Source organism: Haemorhous mexicanus, chromosome 23, assembly GCF_027477595.1.
Source record: "Haemorhous mexicanus isolate bHaeMex1 chromosome 23, bHaeMex1.pri, whole genome shotgun sequence".
Lineage (NCBI taxonomy): Eukaryota > Metazoa > Chordata > Aves > Passeriformes > Fringillidae > Haemorhous > Haemorhous mexicanus.
In genome coordinates this window covers 2,535,668-2,554,970 of record NC_082363.1, presented here as the reverse complement: position 1 = coordinate 2,554,970, position 19,303 = coordinate 2,535,668, and the positions used below count along the sequence as shown (strand labels likewise).

The 19,303-nt window shown below is 48.1% G+C and overlaps 1 protein-coding gene across 11 annotated transcripts in view; it reads left to right on the top strand.

The window, feature by feature from the left end:
* EIF4G3 (eukaryotic translation initiation factor 4 gamma 3) overlaps window positions 1-19,303 on the top strand; it is a 143,107-nt gene that overhangs the window by 66,150 nt on the left and 57,654 nt on the right. For 9 of the 11 annotated variants that reach the window (XR_009489280.1, XM_059866800.1, XM_059866791.1 and 6 more), the window contains 4 exons: window positions 3,732-3,827; window positions 8,708-8,740; window positions 15,390-15,569; window positions 16,580-16,694. Coding sequence is in view for 10 of the 11 variants with exons in the window: in XM_059866800.1 (XP_059722783.1) it covers window positions 3,798-3,827; window positions 8,708-8,740; window positions 15,390-15,569; window positions 16,580-16,694 (358 nt within the window). In the remaining variant the exon portion in view is untranslated. The remainder of the gene's footprint in view (window positions 1-3,731; window positions 3,828-8,707; window positions 8,741-15,389; window positions 15,570-16,579; window positions 16,695-19,303) is intronic. The other 2 variants (XM_059866798.1, XM_059866794.1) reach the window with 1 other exon arrangement.

The following is a 19,303-nucleotide window of genomic DNA, read 5'->3' as shown; positions in this document are numbered from 1 at the left end:
TGGGGGTCATCTGTCCAAAACTGCCTTGACTGATGACACCTTCATAGAAGAAACCATTCTCTGGCCTCTAGTTAAGCCTTTGTATGTTTTTTTCTTTATTTACACCTTCATGCTGTGCTCATTCTGGTAGGGTTTAAATGGCTGGACTGTGTCACAGAGTCACAAGTGACGTGTCACCAGTGAAGTGCCTGGTTCACTGTGTTTCCAAATACCTGGTTTGTAGTTTTGCTGCTAAAACTCAGAGGATTTTTAGGCTTAGTGACAGCTGTGCTCCCTTTCTCTCACATCCTTTGGCTTGGGTGATGAAAAGAAAGTGGGGGCTGTTTTGGAGGTGGGTACACACTTTGGGGCAGCACCAGCACCTGACTTACCTTTGGGAGTCATAGCAGAGCTCTGCTCTGTCACATGCAGTTTAAGCCTGAAGAAAATATTTTCATGAGCCTAAAGATGAGAAAGAATAGTAGATATTTTCTTCTCTTGTTGCTGAGGTGCTGTGGGAGCAGCAGTTTGGGATGAGGTCTCATCTCCTGTGGAGCTGGAGGCACAAGGAGCCAGTGATCAACTGGTGCATTTATTGGTATAATTTATTTCTAATATTTCCCAACACTGTCACCTATAGTAAAATCAAGCGACCCCCATGGCAGGGAGAAATGACACATGTGACTCCATTATAGCAGAAGGCTAATTAATTACTTTATTATACTATATTACACTACATTTAAACTGAACTTGTTTAAGCATTTAATTAATTTAAGTGTACAGAATTTTGTGACTGTTAGCTGATAGTTTTAACACATACATGGATTTAATTGGTTAAGGAATTAAAACACACTAGAATTTAATTAAGTAAATTCTTTTAGGTAAATAATTTTCTTCAATGTATTTTATTTGTTTTAAAACACAGGAGCAGTAAATGAGATAATAATTTTTTTTTTCTCTGAGGTTCAGAGAATGTGAATCTCAGAAAATCTTTGGGAAGCTGTGCCTTGCTTTTCTCTGTGGAGAGAAATGCAGGTACAGTCACCTACCCTGTGTGCTCACTGCTGGCTGGTGGGAGAGATACAAGGGAGAATGGCTGTAAACTAAAAGAGAGTAGGTCTAGGTTGGATATTAGGAGGAAATCCTTCCCTGGGAGGGTGGGCAGGCCCTGGCACAGGGTGCCCAGAGCAGCTGTGGCTGCCCCTGGATCCCTGGCAGTGCCCAAGACCAGGCTGGACAGGGCTTGGAGCAGCCTGGGGCAGTGGAAGGTGTCCCTGCCGTGGCAGGGGTGGGACTGGATGAGGATGATTAAAATCCCTTCCAACTCAAACCCTTCCATGATTCTATGATAGGAACAGCAGCATCTGGACCTGTGGAAGAAGCTTTAATCTCACATTGGGCAGAGATCCCAGGTGCAGAAAGTCAGCAGCAGGATGCTACAAAGGCAGGACAACTTCTCCAGGTTGTGGGTGAAAAGAGTTCCCATTTTTCTTTAGCTTTGGGTTCTTCATTCTGGGATGACACTGACAGCACCAGCTCCAGCAGAATCACTCATCAAATGAAAGGGGAAAAGAGTTGATGCTGCATCTGACACTGCCAAAAAAAAAACAAAACCAAAAAACAAAAGAAAGCAAGCATATTTCCATTTAGTCGTTTACATTAATTAGGTTTTGGCAGCGGGGCAAAGGGAGGGAAGGGCTGGCTGGAGTGGATTGGATCAGGGAGCTCCTGGAGAGGAAGGACAGGGCAAGCCTGCTCTGCCCACCCCTCAGAGGATGCTGCTGCCATCAGGAGCTGAACAAAGTATTTCACTGCTCTTGAACCAGAGGCTGTGAGGCTGTGCTGCTGTATTGGTATAAGCTCCTCCAGAACAACATTGTCCAGCTAAATAAATACCCTGCCCAGTGTGTTTGGTGTCCTGGAGCACAGTAAAGACCTGGTGATGTACTTGGAGACACACATTTTATCATCATTTTGACCCAAAAAGCTGTGAAGATGAGGCAGAAGCTAACAGAAGGTCCTGCCTAGTTAAGTTGTGTGGTAGGAGCAGTGTCCTCACGTGTCTGTGGAGTCGTGTCTAAGTTTTGCTTTTTAAAAAGCAGTTCCACTGTGGTCCCAGAGTTGGAATGGAAGGTGTTGCAGCAGTTGGGTTTTGGGATAGCAGCTGGGGCTATTTTTGGGCTGTGCCTGTTCCCCTCATCCCCTCTACCATGTTTTTGGAAGGAGTGTTTGTTTTTTTTTTCCTCCTTGAGACCAGGGAATTCCTGGTTGGATTGTTTCTGAATTATATTATCATTTACCCCGTGTTACACTTTAATCAGCAGGTGATTAGTGCAGGAATGAAAAAGCAGAAAAAAAGAGACAATGCAAACTGGACCCCTGTGCTAGCACTTCTGGGGCATCTCCAGTCCTGGGGCAGCTTTGGGAGCCTCAGGACAGGAAGGACCTGGAGGGGCTGGAGCATGTCCAGGGATGGGAACAGAGCTGGGAAGGGCTGGAGCACCAGGGGCAGCTGAAGGAGCTGGAAAGGGCCTCAGCCTGGAGAAAAGGAGGCTCAGGGGGGCCCTTGTGGCTCTGCACAACTCCTGCCAGGAGGGGACAGCCGGGGGGGTCGGGCTCTGCTCCCAGGGAGCAGGGACAGGAGGAGAGGGAACGGCCTCAAAGTTACATTATTGGGATATTGGGAAAATTCCTTTGTGGAAAGGGTTGTCCAGCCCTGGCACAGACTGCCCAGGGCAGTGGTGGAGTCCCCATCCCTGGGGGGATTTAAAAGATGTGTAGCTGTGGCTCTTGGGGACATGGTTTAGTGGTGGCCTTGCCAGTGCTGGGGAACAGTTGGACTTGAAGATCTCAGAGATCTTTTCCAACATTACCAATTCCACCATCCTATGGTTCTTGAGAGCAAAGGCTGTTGCAGGCTGGTGGCTGGTTTTTGTGCCATTACAATAATAAATGATTTTAAAAAATAATGATGTAAATTATAATGTTTTTTGTTCAAAAAGAATAAGGAAAAAGGCACTCTGAAAAGTTATTTCTAAATGTCTCATTAAAATGCGTCATCAGCAGAGCTCCAGAGCTCCAGTTTATTGTTACTTTGGGCAAATAACACTTGGGGAGAGCATCTGGTGGGATAAATTGTTATAGCCCATGGAAATGGGTGGAAGCAGGAAAAATGTGCAGAGCCTGTAGCCATGGCCTGCCTTCCATCTGGGATGATTTTGGGCTGTTCCCTTGCATTGGAAATGCTTTAATGCAGCAGCAGCTTCTGTTAAATACACTCAAGGTTGTTTCTTCTTGTTTGCCTGATTTTGGAGGATTTATTGGCATCACCTACAGGTCTGGCTGTCCGTGGAAGCTGGTTCAGGGGAGGCTTTTGGAAACACGTGGCCAGGCCTTTGGACACACAGGGTTTTGGTGACACTGTCATGTGTCTCCTGGGTTGTTTTCCACTGCAGCACTTGGGGAGCTCAGGTGATAAATAGTAGCAAACTCTGACTTACGAAATAGTAGTAAACTCTGACTAATAATTACTAATGGAGCTGTTACTTACTAGTGGAGCTACTAGTGGATCTACAAGCTGCTTCCATGAGAGGCAGTGGTGATGAATTGGTCCTCAACAGAGATGGTTTCTCTTTTGCATTCTTTTCATCTTTATCTCCATGTCAGTCCCTCCAGTTGATAAGGTGTTCTGTTCCTGGTTTTGAGGATGAATCATTGGATCCACTCACTTGGCTTTTCTTGTTCCCTGGCAGGCTCCTTATCCCTCAGGACAGAATGCAGCTCCCACCACGCTGGTGTACCCTCAAGCCCCTCAAACAATGAACACTCAGCCTCAGACCCGCTCGCCGGTAAGGAGCCCACGCTGCCTCATCCTGCTCTCTCCTCCTGGCTCGTGTGTTTCTCTGTCTCTGTGTGTCTGTAGCACGGGGCTGGTTCTCTGCAAAGCCCATTTTACTGACCTAGAAGCACATCCTGAATGGCAAAACTTGATTAAGTTTTTCAGACACTATCCTGGTAGGATAATTTTCCTTCTGAAGTTCCTAAAGAAGCGATGGAGGGATTCTCATCTACCTTCAAATAACACTAGTTATTTTTAGCCTAGTTGCTTTCTGGTTTACTCCATTATAGAGTTCAGGTTCGTTGCCAGAATCTTTCTCTTTTCTTCTTTTTTTTTTTCCTTTTATATTTTCTTTAAGGATGTGTTTTGTGCAGTTATAGACCAAAGATCAAACACAAGCAGTTCTCTGCAGCAGCACTTGCTCTCCAGTGGCCTCTGGGCTTTGCTCCCAAATCAGTGCCACCGATCAGTTCTAACCCTGGAGGTGCTCACATGTAACCTAGAGCTTCTGTGTACTCAGATCTTTTTGTGCTGAGCCCCTTTTTCATTCAACTTCAGGTTTGATCATCCTTCACAGTCTGTTTTTTGGGGGTGGGAGTTTATTGTGATACTGCTCTGCTGTTGTAGGACTTCAGTTCCCCACACCAGGTACTTTCTGGGGATTCTCTGCTTGTAGCACAGCTCCACATGATGTTAGAAGACCCTCCTAGGGCATCAGAGGCTTTGCCCAGCTTCTGGAGGCACGGTGGCTTCCCATCACCACATCTCAGGGCTCTGTCAGCTGAGGGAGCAGCAATCCTGCACCTCCTGGCCCTCTGTGTCAGGACACCTTCAGGTTGCCCATAAGCCCCTGGTGCCTTCCCAGCACTCTTCTCTCTTTAGAGTAAGGCGAGCGCTCCTGGAGCAGACTGAAGCCTCTGAGACAGAGGAGTTTGTCCACAAAACAGATATAAATACTGATAAACCCAGGGCAAGGATCCCCAAACCTGCAACATCTCTGGGGCACTTGCCCAACTCTGGAGGTTTCCCCTCCAGGAGATGCCAGGGTTTGTTCTGAGGCCCCTCAACCTCTGCTGATGAAGGAGCCAGGTAATGCTGACTTTGAAGTTCTTTGATGTGGACAGCTGGGAATTTGTCCTCAGTTGCCCATTCTGATCAGTAATGCAGGACACTGCTGCTAAAACTCTTTCCTCAGTAAGTATAATCATCTTTCTCTTTAATTGTTGCAAAGCACGAGTAAGCTGGTATGGCTAGAACTGGAGCAAAAACTTGACTGAAGAGCTGCATCTCTAAACCAGTTTTTTTGACAGCCCAGCAGAACAGTGCCAATACATTGCACAGAAAACTGGAAGAGGAGGAAGGTTTTGGAACAGAGTCCGGTTTACAGGTCCCTGGCTGGAAGAGGCTGGATAAAATACTGCATTGTAAGCAATATAACAAACTGTACTCCTTCTTGCAGGCAAATGTGCCCACGGCACTGTTTTTATTTCTTCTTCCTTTCTTTATTATATATATTTTTTTTACCACATCCTTTTTTGTTGGCTACAGAAATCCACTGGTTTTGCTTCTTTGCTGAAAGCACGAGCTGCCGTGGCAGCCTCTGCCAGGTGAGGTGGTGCCACAAGGGCCCAAAGCTGAATTACAGCTGGGGGTCTGACCTGGGGTAGGACACAGACCAGGGCCCCCTGGGCTTTGTCACTCAGCAGAGAGAGAATCTGTAGGAAATTTGGCCAGTAAATGTCAAATTTTTAGTGTTTTGGTCCCATAACTGAGGAGGTCCCGAGGAAGAATTTATCTGCCCCTGTCAGCCTTGTTTGTATTGTTCTGAGCTCTCCTGTGTGCAGGTTTTGCCATGTGCTCTGCTAGTGCCCATCTCATCCCATGACTAAAAGCTGCTCCCACCCATCACATCTCATTCCACCTCCCACCCCAAAGCAAATGCAAGACTAGCCCAGACCTGAGCTACTCCTGCATTTGGTTCTTTGCTTGATTTATTTCTTTGTAATTTAATTTTTTTTTTTCAGTTTATTTTTTAACCGTCCCATTTGGTGGTGAGGGGAGGGTGAGGAGGGGATGAGGAGGGTGGCAGGGTGGCTGTGCCATCCCTGGGTTCCTGTCGTGCTCTGGCACAGCTGATGTGGACAGGCAGGGCTGATCCAGCCCCTCCCTCTAGCCAGAGCTTCCTCCACCCTGCTCTGCATCCAGGGGCCTTTGGGGTGCAGAGCTCAGGCCTTTGGGGGTGCAGAGCTCAGGCCTTTGGGGTGCAGTGCTCAGGCCTTTGGGGGTGCAGAGCTCAGGTTTTTCTGCTCCCCCAGCACAGCTGCCTTTGCAATCCGTGTTTGCTCCCCGTTAGCATCGCTCCCACGGTGGGAATTGCAAAGCTCCAGCTGGGCAAGGAAAACAAAATCCGGGTCCTTCAGCACTGCTGAAAGTTCCCCAGTAGCTCTTGGCCTTGCCAGACCCCATCTCAACACAAACTGTCCAATTTTAGGACTTCTGCCAAAAAAAGATACTCCAGAGAGGGTGCTGGAGCGCTCCAGGAGGGGTGAGGTGTGCCAGCCCAGCATCTGCAGGCAGAGAACATTGCTGTGTCCATGGAGCAGTGGGCAGGACTGTAGGGAGGGGGGCACGGGGCAGGGAGGTTGGACCCAGGATTTATAAGGTTTTCCTATCTACTGTCTTCAGCAAACAGAGAAAAAACAACCCAAAGTGTCTCTTTTAAGCCAGCAGTGACTACTACAGTTTGTTCTGTTGCTTACAGCTATTAACAGGAATAATTCCTATCAAACAGAATTATTTTAAAAAAATTAAAATCAAGAGCCAGTGGTGACCAGTGCAAAATAGATGAGGGCATTTTTCACTAACTTGGAGCTTTTATTTTATTTCTTGTAACACACATTACTTTCCACCATGGAATAAACTTTGGCTTCTTCAGATAAAAACTTCCAGCTCTTGTTTTAGGTGCAGTGAGAACAAATCTTTTCTGTGCAACAGTGATGAGAGAGGTGTCTTGGCCCTGAAGTGAAGCAGTACAAGGTTTCTGCATCCCAGCATTCTCTTTTTGGCTGTTTTCTTTCACTGGTGTCTAACACAGAACGTGCAGCCCTATGGAAAGGCTCAGCCCTTCCAGGGTACCTTTAGTCCCTTTTCCAAAACACAAGATATTTGAGCTAGTTTAGGGGAAGTTCTTTGGGACAGTAAGGACTTGAAGTGCTTTTATCTCTGGAGACTCATCCAGGTACCTGTTTTCCTCATCCACAGAGCCACTGGGAGAATGCTGAGAGGCTCTGAGCCCTTCTGTTTCATTAAAATAGAAATTACAGCTTTTTAGTTTCACAGGGTGACCATGCTTTGCTTTTTACTCTTCATTGTAAGGCTTAGGGAAATTTTTCCAGGGTGTGAAAACTATTTGGTGAACCAGTGCAGGTCATTCTTAATAAATTCTTGTCCCAGGATCAGTCTGTGTGTCCATATTTACTCATTTCTGAAGGTTTTTATGACTTTCATCCAAGTGTCACCGAGTGCCACCATGAGGTCAAGGTAGAAGGAATATATAAACACCAGGATTAGCAGAGTAGTTCTTGGAAATCTTTAAATGTAGGCAATTTAAGTGTTTATAAAGGAAAAGATCAAATGGACCAGTCAGTATTTGTGCTTTGCTTCATGTTTGATGGCATTCGAGAAGCTGTAAGGGCTGCAAGTGAACCCAGGCCCACTTTTCCATATAGGAAATAAACTTATTTAAAAAGTCACTAATTAGTACCCAGTTTTGATCACCATTGTGAGGCAGAAAGTAAACCACAATGAGCCCCTGAGTGAGCAGAGGTGGCTGTGCTGAGCCATCACAGCAGAGGCACGTGGTGGCTGAAATCCACTGTAGATGTAGCTGTGGTCACTGCAGTTAATTATTGGAGCTCTTATCAGTAGAATTCTCTGCTCTCATTGTGGAGCTCTGCTCTAACACTGAGAATTATGAGTTTCAACACCTAACTCAGCTCTGGAAGTGGGTACCTTGTCATCTTTATTTATATTTTCCATTTCTTGCATTCATTTTTATTTCTATTTTAGCAATCAGTTCCTTATGGGGTAATGCTTTTAATGTCAGCTGAGCATGTTAAATTGGGGTTATTTTCCTCTGCGTGTGGCCCAAGTGAGTGGGAGATGATTCAGTGGCCTGAGCTCAGGGCTGGGACCCAGGACCTCCTGTTCTCCACCCAGGCTGCACTGCTGCTGCCTCCAGGGCCCTGGGATGGGCTGGCCTTGCCTTTCAGAGAGGGTGACACATTCCACTCCTTACAGGGCCTTTGCTGCGACCCCAGTGGAGGAGTACAGCTGGAAATGCAGTGGCAGGGTGGACGTGCCAGGAGTGGCTGCTCTTTGCCTCCCAGGGATGTCCCTGTGCAGGGATGTCCCTGTGCAGGGATGTCCCTGTGCAGGGATGTATGTCCCTCTGCCTCCCTGGCTCTTCCCAGCCATGGGGCTCCATCCTCTGCTCCCCCAAAGCCCCAGAGCAGCCCCAGCCCAGCTGCTCTAACCATTGACCTCCACCTCAAACAGTTCAGAATCTCCACTGCTGCTCGTTTTCAGTTGGTTTTTGGTTTTATGTGTTCGTCCCAAGCAGGACAAGGAGTGCCTGCATCCCTGAGTGCCTTTAGGATCCCAGCAGCTTTGGCTGTTTGTCCCAGCTCCCAGCACAGTGCCCGGAGCGATGTCCATCGTGACACCTCAGTCCCTGTGTGTCGCTGTCCTGCAGCAAAGCTTTTGACTGTGTCGTTGTTATTTTATTTTCTGTGGGTTTATTTTGCATAGAGTGTGACATTTTGGTTCGTTGTGGTGTTTCTGACTCTTTGTGCCTTTCCTTTTGTGTTTGTTTCTCCCGCCTTTCCTCAGTTTGCAGCGGGGCCTCGACCTGCCCATCACCAGGTACAGTACCTGCCCCTTCGTTATCACCCTGCACTAATTGGCTGGGGGGTGGGGGTGGAGGTGACTCACCCACTAACTCAGTGGAGGAAAGCAGCCCTGCAGTAGCTCCTGGCACGTGCATAACCCTGCTAACAGCCACCCTGAGTGACACTGACCTCCCCCGGGGTCACCGCTGCCATTGACCACCCACACCCCAGGGGAGGAGAACCTCTGGGAGGCAATGCCAGGGAGGTGTGGGCTTCCCTTGCCTTCTCACATCACTAGAAACTTGTGCTGAGTATTCTCCAAACGAGTCAGTGGTTTCAGTTTCCTGAAGATGTCACCTGAGAAAATCCTGCTTTTCCAGCTGGGGGCAAGCAAACAACTTCCCAGGTCCTGCCTTTGTTGTGTGATACACCTGGTTATCTGTCACCATTGCATTGCTTAGTGTCCTTTTCACTTAGCCCACAAAAGGAAACTTTTAGTGTTCCTGTTGCACGACTTGGACTTTGTAAGGAACCACTTCATTATTAAGAAGGAGATCTAGGAATAGCTGTGGCTCATGGAACTCAGGGGTGGCAGAGCTGGGACTTCTCCAGTGTCAGGACAGATGCACAGGCCTGTCTCTCCTAGTCAGGGTGTCTGGAATTGTCTTTTCTTCAGCTCCTACACTCCTCTTTGCCAAAACACTTATCCTTGGGAACTGATTTTGATGCTTCTTGTAGGTTTTGAGGGAACAGAGGTGGCCTTGCTGGTGGGAAAAAGGAGGAGAGGCAGGACAAGAGAGGGAAGCTCTCCCAGAGCTCTTTTGGCTTGGAAGAGGCAGGCTGTTTCCACAAGTTAATAGGAAAAAAAATCCCATTAACCCTGTGGTGTCAGGACAGGGGCTTGAGGCACGGAAGGTTTGTTCCAGGGAATTATTTTGCTCTCACTTCAGTCGTGTTCCTGAGCAGTTGAACACTGGGATGAGCAGTGTGGGGAGAGCAGGTAAGTGTTAGGTGGGCACAGCCCCCAAAATCCCCATGATCCTTGTTCCTTCCAGCTCAGGGAGCAGCAGGGGAGCTGGAGCCTTCCAGAGCAGGGCAGAAAAAGGAGTGTAAGGAGTAGAATGGGCCAGGTGCAGCAGTTGGCTCATAGGCAAAGGTGTCATGGACCTTTGGGACAGTGATTTCTGTGTGTGGCTGGACAGGCAGGGGCAGAGGAATGTTTGCAGGGGCAGCCTGGGCAACGATGGGGGCATCAGGATCTTGTTTAGATGCTTTTGTTGGTGACCTTATCTTCAGGTCAGTGTTTGTACTGCACAATTCAGAGAGTACACTACTGCTCTGCAGCTCCTTAGTTCCTTCAGGGGTCATTCCTAAGGGTTGTATTCACTGGGAGCCATTTCATGTTCTCCTAAAATTTACTGAGCTTTCTTTAAGCAGGTTTTGGCCCATGAGTCTTGAGGCAGCAAAGCCTTGGAGGAAATATTCCTCTGACTGGAGCTTTACTGGTGGGACTTGGCCACCAGTCTGTCAGAATGGGATCCAAAACTTCCCTTTGGACCCAGTTATGGCCCTGCCCTTACTGTGCTTGTAAATTCCAAATGTTTTCCTGATTTTATCACAGATTTTTGTCTCTGTTACATTTGAATCTGCTTATAATGCTCTGTGAGAAGTTGTCACCATTAGGAAAATATTCCAGGCTTTATTCCCAATTACATCTGTCATGTGCTGCACCAGTACAGGCACGGAGGCACCTGGGCTGTGGATGAGCTGTTTGTTTCCTTTAACCCAAAACACCCATGGTGTGGATTGGGGGTGCAGAGAGGGATTTTGGCCCCTGCCATGTGCAGGAGAGTCACAGCTCTGGGAGCAATTTCATCCTGAACCCAGCACTCACAGCGTGCTTGAGACCAACATAAATAATTATCCTCACAGGAGAGTTTTTAAACTTGGTTAAACTGTGTAGCACAAGCTGAGAGCTTTGAGACTGAGATTTGTAAGCTAGAAAATGCTAAATAAGTAAATTGGCCTCAGCAGGACTAATATTTACTGCAGCAACTCCACCTTCTCTTTGAAGGCAGCAGCAGCACTGTGGGGTTTGCAATTCCCTGTGTCCATCCCAGCTTTTATTAACATGTGCCTTGTATTGATTCTGGGTCTCCTTCAGGCAAATAATGGATTGTTCTTCAATGTTACTGCCTGTAATTATTAGATCTTTAAGGTCCTCATGAGCATGATTTAAGCACCTGAATGGCTGCTTTATGAGCAGGGCTTTTTCCTGGATGGAAGTGCCTGCCCTGGAGTTGGACAGTTGCAGTGGGAGTTGGTGGAGCCAGTTAATGCTGGGGGAAATGTGACCCCACTGTGAGAGAGAAAATAGCAGAGATTTAGGGTGTTACCAATAGTGGCTGAAGGGAGATGAAATAATTGCAGCAGTTCTGACTGGAAGTTAAGTGTGCATCAGTAATCCCTGAATCTGAGATGACACACTGAGAATCTGCAGGAAAACCTCAGTTCATAGGAGACAGAAACCAGTCCTGCAAAGTGTTTTGGGCAGTATTTTTGAATACACTGTCAGCTTGTTTTTTTCCCCAAATGCTGTGGCACATGTAGCTATTCCCTGCTGGAGTTGCTGCTCCACTTCCCACTTCCTGCCCAGACTTTCTCTGTTTTTTCTTTCTGAGTGAGGCTGTGGAGTCACTTTGTTGCTTCTGATCCTCACAAAGCACAGTTGAGAACAGCAGTTTTCTTCTAACCTGAGCTCCAAAATGCAAATTTTTGTTACATTTGAATCTGCCTAAAACCCCTTCACTTATGAAGTGACTTGGGGAGTGTGGGTTTTATTTTAGAAATGGGTGCTCAGAAGAGGCTGATGTGATTAAAAACAGAAATCAAAAATACAAATGGAAATGTGGTTGTTTCCTTTTGACTTGAACTGTGTTTGAGATGGGTTTGCTGCTCATGGCTCAGCCTCTCACTTGAGGTTGCTGGTGGAGTTGATTCCAGTTTTAGCTTGGGGTTGCTTGAGTTCCTCTGGGTGTAACTGGTACAAGAGAATGGGCTTGGCTGGATGCTGTTGTGGAAAAGCTTTGGGACTTGGAGAGGTTGGGAGTTCACTCACTGAACTGACCCAGCTGACTGCTTTAAGCTTTTTTGGGGTATTTCAAGTCAGAAAGTGATGGGAAACTGCTGCAGTCACTTCCCTGTCTACATCCATGAGTGTGTGAAGGAGCTGCCACATCTAAATACCAAAAAGGGCTTTTTCCCTTCATTTTATGATTTAGTAAATAATAAAACAGGGGGAGTCAGAGGGGAAGGAAACAAGCTGTGCCTTGAGCCGGCCAAAATAGCTGCACTGAGGTGCTGGGGAAGGAGGACCTGGGGCTTGTGCTGCAGCTCCTGCTCCTGGAGGAGGGACAGCACAAGAGGAAACGGCCTCAAGCTGCACCAAGGGAGGTTTTGGGATGTTGGGAAAATTTCTTCATGGAGAGGGTGGTCAGGCACTGGAAGAGGTAGAGTCAGCATCACTGGAAGTGCTCAAACAATGTGTGAATGTGGCACCTGGGGACATGGGTTAGGGATGGACCCGATGATCTTAGAGGGTTTTCCCAACCTAAACAATTCCACAATTCTCTGATCTTCACATCTCAGGGCTGCAGCTCCTCAGTTCCTGCTGCATTGCCCATGCAGGCACCTCCTTCCCCCTCCCCCAGGCCAGGCTCAGGTTATCCCACCAAAGGCTAAAAATTAATCATAGGGGCATGAGAAGCTTGAGTGAAGTGCAGAGCTTGGGTGACAACTTGAACTTTCCTTTTGCTTCCATTCTCCAAACCTCCCCCCCAGGCTCCATGGACCCATCACAACATCCAGCCATGAGCCTAGGGAAAAAATAGATGAATGGCCATCTTTGCCAGACTGAGCTTAGCATAGGTTTGTTTTCAGGCTCTTCCCCCAAATTTCTATTTTGGTGCAGCTTTGGGGTCCAAGGGAGCACTCCTGGCCCTGGGAGCCATGGCCTGGAAATACAGAGCTCGTGGCAAACCCATGGAAAGCCGTGCTGGGTGATCAGAGGGGGCTGGGGCTCTCCTGGATCTCTGCTTTTCCTAGGTGGCACCTTGATCATTGATTTTATTACTCTGGGCACAGAGGGATTGGGGAAGAAAATGAAGAAGATGATGGTAAATAAAAGGATTTGGCAGGGTTGGGGTATGTGAGCAGTGACTGAAGGGAAAATGGCAAGGAAGGGCAGAGGGGTAGGCAGGAGGTTTGCAGTGGAAGAGCCCCAGGCTGTGTCCCAGCAAGGGAGCCTTGGGAGCCTCCAGGGACCAGTGGAGGCTCTGGGAGTGAGCAGCTGGCCTTGCCCAAGGAGCTCCCAGTGCTGGGAGTGTTCCCTGGATGCTCCCAGTTGGTGTGAGCAGGTTCTGTAGGGGCAGCAGGAGCCTCAGGAGCAGATTCCATGGGTGGACTCTCCCCATCTCTGGCTCTGGGGGTTTTCCTGCACTGCCCTGTGGATGGAGGTGCTGTTGATAAAGAGAGGTCTCACTTCTGCCTCCAGCTCTTTTCACTCTGCATAAATACACACCTGTGTGGGGCTTAGTAAATTTTTCCAACCCTCCCTCAGTGAGACTTAGGCTCCAACATGCTTGCAGCTTAAAAATGACCATTACTCAGTGAATTACAGTGAAAAAGAAAGACTTTGACGCTTTTTGGTGTCTTTGGCTATCGAAAAATCACAAACTCTGTGATTCTCACCATAAATTCAGCCCCTGTACTTGGTTCATGCCACACTCCTGCATCTCCCCCACATCTCACAGCCACACACAGGTTTTATCAGAGCAGGACCATGGTGGGCTCTTGTTCTTCTCATTTGCTTTCTCCACCCTCACTTCCAAGCTTTTCTCCCCAAACAGTTCTCTTCTGGTTCAGGTCACACTTCCAGCGTGCTGGGGACAGCTCTTCATCCAGGTTGACAGGGCTGGACATAAAATCATTGTGCTCACCTTAACAATGTCTGGTTATCTGAAAGAGTCATCCAGGGCCTTCCTGGAGAGATTGTTTGCTGTGGGGAACAGCTCAGGTGTCATGAAGTCTTCAGCAGCACCAGAATGGCCATTTTAAGCTCATTGTCATGTTGAGGACAGAGACATCACAACTTCCTTCTGTCCTCCCCACCCTTCCCAAACCTGGGGTGGATAATCCCAGCTCATCCCTTCATTCCCCTCTCTTCTTTTCTCACTCCTCCTGGCACAGTTACTCCCTGTAGCACATCACTGCACAGCAGCCAGCAGGATTCAGTCTGATGTATGGTGGCCTAATTATTATAATTACTTTTTACAGAACAGTTAAATATGTGGCATTTCTTCCCCTCCCAGTCTTGGTGCAGAAGAGAAGAGAAATCCATTATTGGAGCTGGGGTTTCTGCTTTATCTGCTCTCTCTGTACCACTGAAAGAGACCAGAAGGAGAAATAGGAACAGAGTAAACATAAAGTCTTTCTGTAGTGTCACATTTAATGCAGTAAATCATGGTTTGATTGGGTTTTTTGGTTTTTGTTTTTTTGTTTTGTTTTGTTTTGTTTTTTTAACTTTTACACTTGGATGTGAAACTTTCCTAGGAGAGTTCTGACCCTGTGGGATTCTGGCAGCAGAGTCCCTGGTGCCACTCAGTGTCTTCTGGCTGTTTCTGGAAGGGATGAGTCAGAGCAGGGCAGAAGCTGACTGGATCTGTGTGCATTTAGGGTGCATGTTGTATCCTATTCCTTCCTGTTGATCTGTAAGCTGTTCCATTGGCTTTCTTTCTGTTTCCTGCTGCTTTCTTGCTTCGTTATTGAAGGGAGGATTCAGACCTATACAGGTAACTCCAACTCCTGGTTCTGCATGGCATCAGTGTCTCTCACCTGGTCACTCCTCTGTCAGTGAATGCCTCAGCGTGCAGTGCATCCTTCACCTCCTGAGCTGTGAGCTGCAGAGCCAGGGCCTGCACCCAGTGCCCCTCCTGGGGGGCAGAGCCAGCCCTGTGCCCTTCCCAGGGGGCAGAGCCAGCCCTGTGCCCTTCCCAGGGCAGCTCCCAGTGCAGGAGGGTGATCATGGGTTGCTGCCAGGGCTTGCTTGGCTGCCTGGGCCTGGCCCATCTGCCAGGGCAGCACCTTATGCCAGCGTGGTGCAAGGCTTTGGGACCACCCTGGGACAGGTTGCCACCCTTTGGAAAACAGGGCAGGACAGGTGACCTGGATGTGAAGGAGAGGCACGAGGTGCCTCTCGCCTCTGTGAAATTCTGGATTTTTAGCTCTTCTGGAGATAAATTGGAACAGTTGCCTTGATGTTTTATTTCCCTGGGGCATTTATAAAGGTGGGGCTTTTTAGCAGCCAGCCCACCTTATAAAAAGGAAATTAGACAATCTCATTTTTCTGAAGTTGGATCTAAAGGTTCAGTTTTAAAATTCAGGGGATACAAACTAATAATTCTTAGTTTGTAAAGCTTCTTGCCTGTTTCTGCCTTGTAAAATAGAAAGCCATAGATGGCCCTGCTGTTCACAGAGAAACACGGGCTGTCCTGCAGTTTTCTCGAAGTGTGGCAACCCCTGGAAACTAACACCATAACTATAATATTGTAAGGATATTTCCAATTCTTTCCCAGGAAGTTTGACCAGTTCTTTGTTTTCTCTCCTCTCTCCCTTCCCTCTCCTAGTTTTTTCAGAGGCCTCAGATCCAGCCTCCAAGAGCCACCATCCAGAACAGCAGCCCCTCCATCCGTCCCGGAGCGCAGACCCCGACTGCCGTGTACCAAACCAACCAGCACATCATGATGGTGAACCACCTGCCAATGCCCTACCCGATGCCTCAGGGCCCCCAGTACTGTATCCCACAGGTAAATCCAGCATCCAGGCACCTGAGGAGCTGCAGAGCAACGTTTGATCCGTGGGGGTTGTCTCAGGAGCCACCAGGAGGGCGTGGGGATGTGTCTGTGAAATCAGGCTGGTAGTTGCATATCATGTGCCAGGGCACGTCTAGATTAGGTATTGGGAAAAGTTCCTTCCTGGGGAGGATGATGGGACATTGGCAGAGGCTGCCCAGGGCAGTGGTGGAGCCAGCATCCCTGGAAGTGTTGAAGAAATGTGTGGATGTGGCATCTGGGCACAAGGTTTAGGGGTGGGCTTGGCAGTCCTGGGGGAACAGTTGGACTTGGTGGTTGTCGGGGGCTCTTCCAGCCTAAATGATTCCAGGATTCTGTGGTTCAGCCTCTGTCCTTTCTCTATATGAAGTATTTGTTCTTGTGTGCATGGAGGCAGTAGGAACCAATCACCTCTTTCAGGCCTCCCTCAAACACAGTAGGAAACCAATGTCTTGGACATTTAAATATTGGACTAAATATTTAGTGCTTTAAAAATACCTAATTTAACTTAATAGATTCACAGGCACTCCAGAACCTTGGGCCTCATAACACAGTGTTGCAATCAGGGCAGGGACTCTGCTCTACCTCAGCTCCTGTGTCCTCCCTGCCTTGGCTTTACCTTACTTTTGGCAGTGATATTTGCAGAGGTTTAGGTGGATATTAGGGAAAACTCCTTCATGGAAAGGATGCTCAGGCACCGGCAGAGGATGCCCAGGGCAGTGGTGAAGTCCCCATCCCTGGAAGTGTCCAGACATCGTGTGGATGTGGCACCTGGGGACATGGTCAGTGGTGACCTTGGTGGTGCTGCTGGTTGATGGTTGGACTCAGCGATCTTAAAGATCTTTTCCAACCTTAACAATTCCATGATTCTGTGCTGCCCAAAGCTGTCATTAACCAGCGTGAGGATCAGATGCCTGTTGGTCAGGGGGGCTCAGTTCCAGCTTGCCCCAGTCCTTGTGCAGTGATGGCTGTTTCTGTCCCCCCAGTATCGTCACAGTGGCCCCCCGTACGTCGGGCCACCGCAGCAATATCCTGTGCAGCCACCAGGACCAGGACCCTTCTACCCAGGCCCAGGTCCTGGAGAATTCCCCAATGCCTACGGTGAGTTCTGCTTGGAGACTGCTTACAGTATTTTCTTGCTGTGTTTTTCTGTTGTCAAGCTGAAGATTTATAATAACAAGCTGGATTAGCATTTGTTTGAACTTCAAATAGCTGCTAAATTTGGTGGTGTCACAGCCCTGATTATTCACTCCTGAAAAATCCCAGAGTGTTGTTTGTGTGAGTGTGTGCAGCTGCCCAGGATTGCCTGTGACCAGCAGTGGGGCTGGTTGTTAGTCCCTGCTCAATCATTATTATTTGTTCAGGTATTGTGGGTACATTTGGCTGTCCTGGTTTTCACTGTGCCATGCCTGGCATTGCCATTTAACAGCAGTTAACAGTTCTTATCCCAGTGTTTCTTGTTTGGTGTGTGCTGGGAGATAAGAACAAGCCATGTGGGTCTTTCCCTGGATTGATGTTGCCAAGATAATTTAGTCCAGTGGAAGAGTCTGTAACTCTTGCAGAGGCCTAAACTTGGCCTTTTCATGCATTTGGTCACTCACTGCTCCTTGCCCACTCACATTCTGCAGCCTCTTGGGGGCAGAGATATTCTCAGGCTCCCATGGGAATTCTCTCTTGGAGTTTTGGAGCCTTGGGGTGACTGATTCCCTTCCAGGCTGACCAGTAACAGCCCTGCTCCCTTGGCAGAATTGCAGTTTACTCTTCACACACAGAGATCCCTTTGGAGGGAGAGAAGAACCCAGTAGCTTCCCTGTGCATCATTCAGAAAGGTCTCTTACTTTTCCTCTTTTCCTTCTCTTATTTATCTGGTCTGTGTGGAGCTCATGGGAATTATTGAAAGATTGTCATGAAGCCCTTGAACCTGGTAATGCAATTTCAGAATAGGAGAGAGGGTAATTACAGGGCAGCTACTTCCTGGTGGTTGATCCTAGAGAAAATAGAAGAAATATTGTAATAGTTCTTCAGATCTGATCCACTAGATGAGGAAATTGCCCAGTCTTCCTCATTTTTTTGTGCTGTTACAGGTCTGCTTTCTTACTTCCTGCTTGCCTGGTGCCATTTATCTGTCTTCACTCCTGTAATTAGGAAATTGTTCATTTCCAGCTCCTTTCCTCTCCTGGAGGCACCTGGTTTTTTGAGAAAATCTTGGAATCTTTCAGTCCCAGCTTTAGTTTGCTGCAGCTGTGGAGCATCAGTGGGTGAAGCCAGAGCTCTCTGTCCTGCAGAGTTTTCCAGGCAGGGGAGGTTTCACCAGGGATTTGCCTGTACTTACCCACCTTTCCCTCCTGTCACTCCCTTGCTGTGTATAGGGACTGGGAATGCTCAGGTGCTGCCAGGTTTGGGGAGCAGCTAAATTTACAGTCCAGGCATGGATAATGCTGCTGGCAGTGCCTTTTCCATCACCCACAGAACTTGCAGCCAGTGTGGCTGCTGGATATCAAAATCATTGCAGTTGGGCAACATCTAAAGAAGGTGATGAGGGAAAATACAGAGGAAGACGGGAAGACAGAACTTGGGAAGATGGACAGTGGAATTTTATGACTCAGTTTTGCAGTTTATCATTCCCTGATGTCAGGGAGTTTCTGTACAACACTGGGAAAGATCTTGAAGTGATCAGTGTGTAGGAGAGAGAATAAAAGTTGGGTGCTGAAGAACTGGAAAGGATCAAAGGCAGGGAGTAGAGCAGAGAGTGTGGCACTGGCAAATGCACTTGGCTTGTCACACAAGCTGTTCCTTCCCAGAAGTTACTCTTTTCAGGATTTGAGTTTTAAAAATACTTTTCATAAAGGAAGAGTCGTTTTCCCTGAGTTCTGCTGGAGCTGCCTCTCCAGCAGGGATCACACTGCAGGTGATGTGGTTAGATCTGGTTTCTAGGAGACTACCAGTGAAGGGAATTCACACCTTGCAGGATCCCAGGCTCCTCCTGTTCCCTCACCTAACCCAGGCTCTGCTTGGACACCTGCTCATCAGCAGGGTTCATAGAATCACCAAATCCCAGGATGGTTTGGCTTGGAAGGACCTTAAATCCCATCCAGTCCCACCCTCTGCCATGGACAGGGACAGCTTCCACTATCCCAGGTTGATCCCAGCCCTGCCCAGCTTGGCCTTGGACACTTCCAGTGATCCAGAGGCAGCCACAGCTGCTCTGGGCAATAATTTTTGATTCCTAGCCTGCAGAGATGCAGATAGAGACTTTGAGGCCAGATCCGAAGTGGCTCTGCTGACCCTGGCATTCAAAGTGAGACATTTCTTGAGTGATTCAGCTCACCCAGGAGTGTCACTTTGAGCTCCTTGATGCCATGCAGTGCTCCCTGCTTGCAGAGAGGGAACAGGAAAAGTTCCCTCTCTGAGGGTGCAGACAGGGAGCCTGCTCTGAGCTGGGGCTTTCCAGCTCTCAGCAGAAGGAATGCATCCTTGGAGTTGCAAATCAGGCTGTGCTGGGCTGGTTTAATTTGCTTTCTTGGATTTCAGCCTTTGCCTGAGATCCTCCCCGTTGGGTTACAGGCACAATCCAGATTTTCATTCCCAGTTAAAGGTTAGTTCAGCTGCAGAATAGATCAGATTGTGCCAGAGGCAAGTGCAAGCTCTCAGTTCATCCAGCATCCATGCCTAAAAGGGAGAACACCCAGCAGCACCCTACACATTCCCTG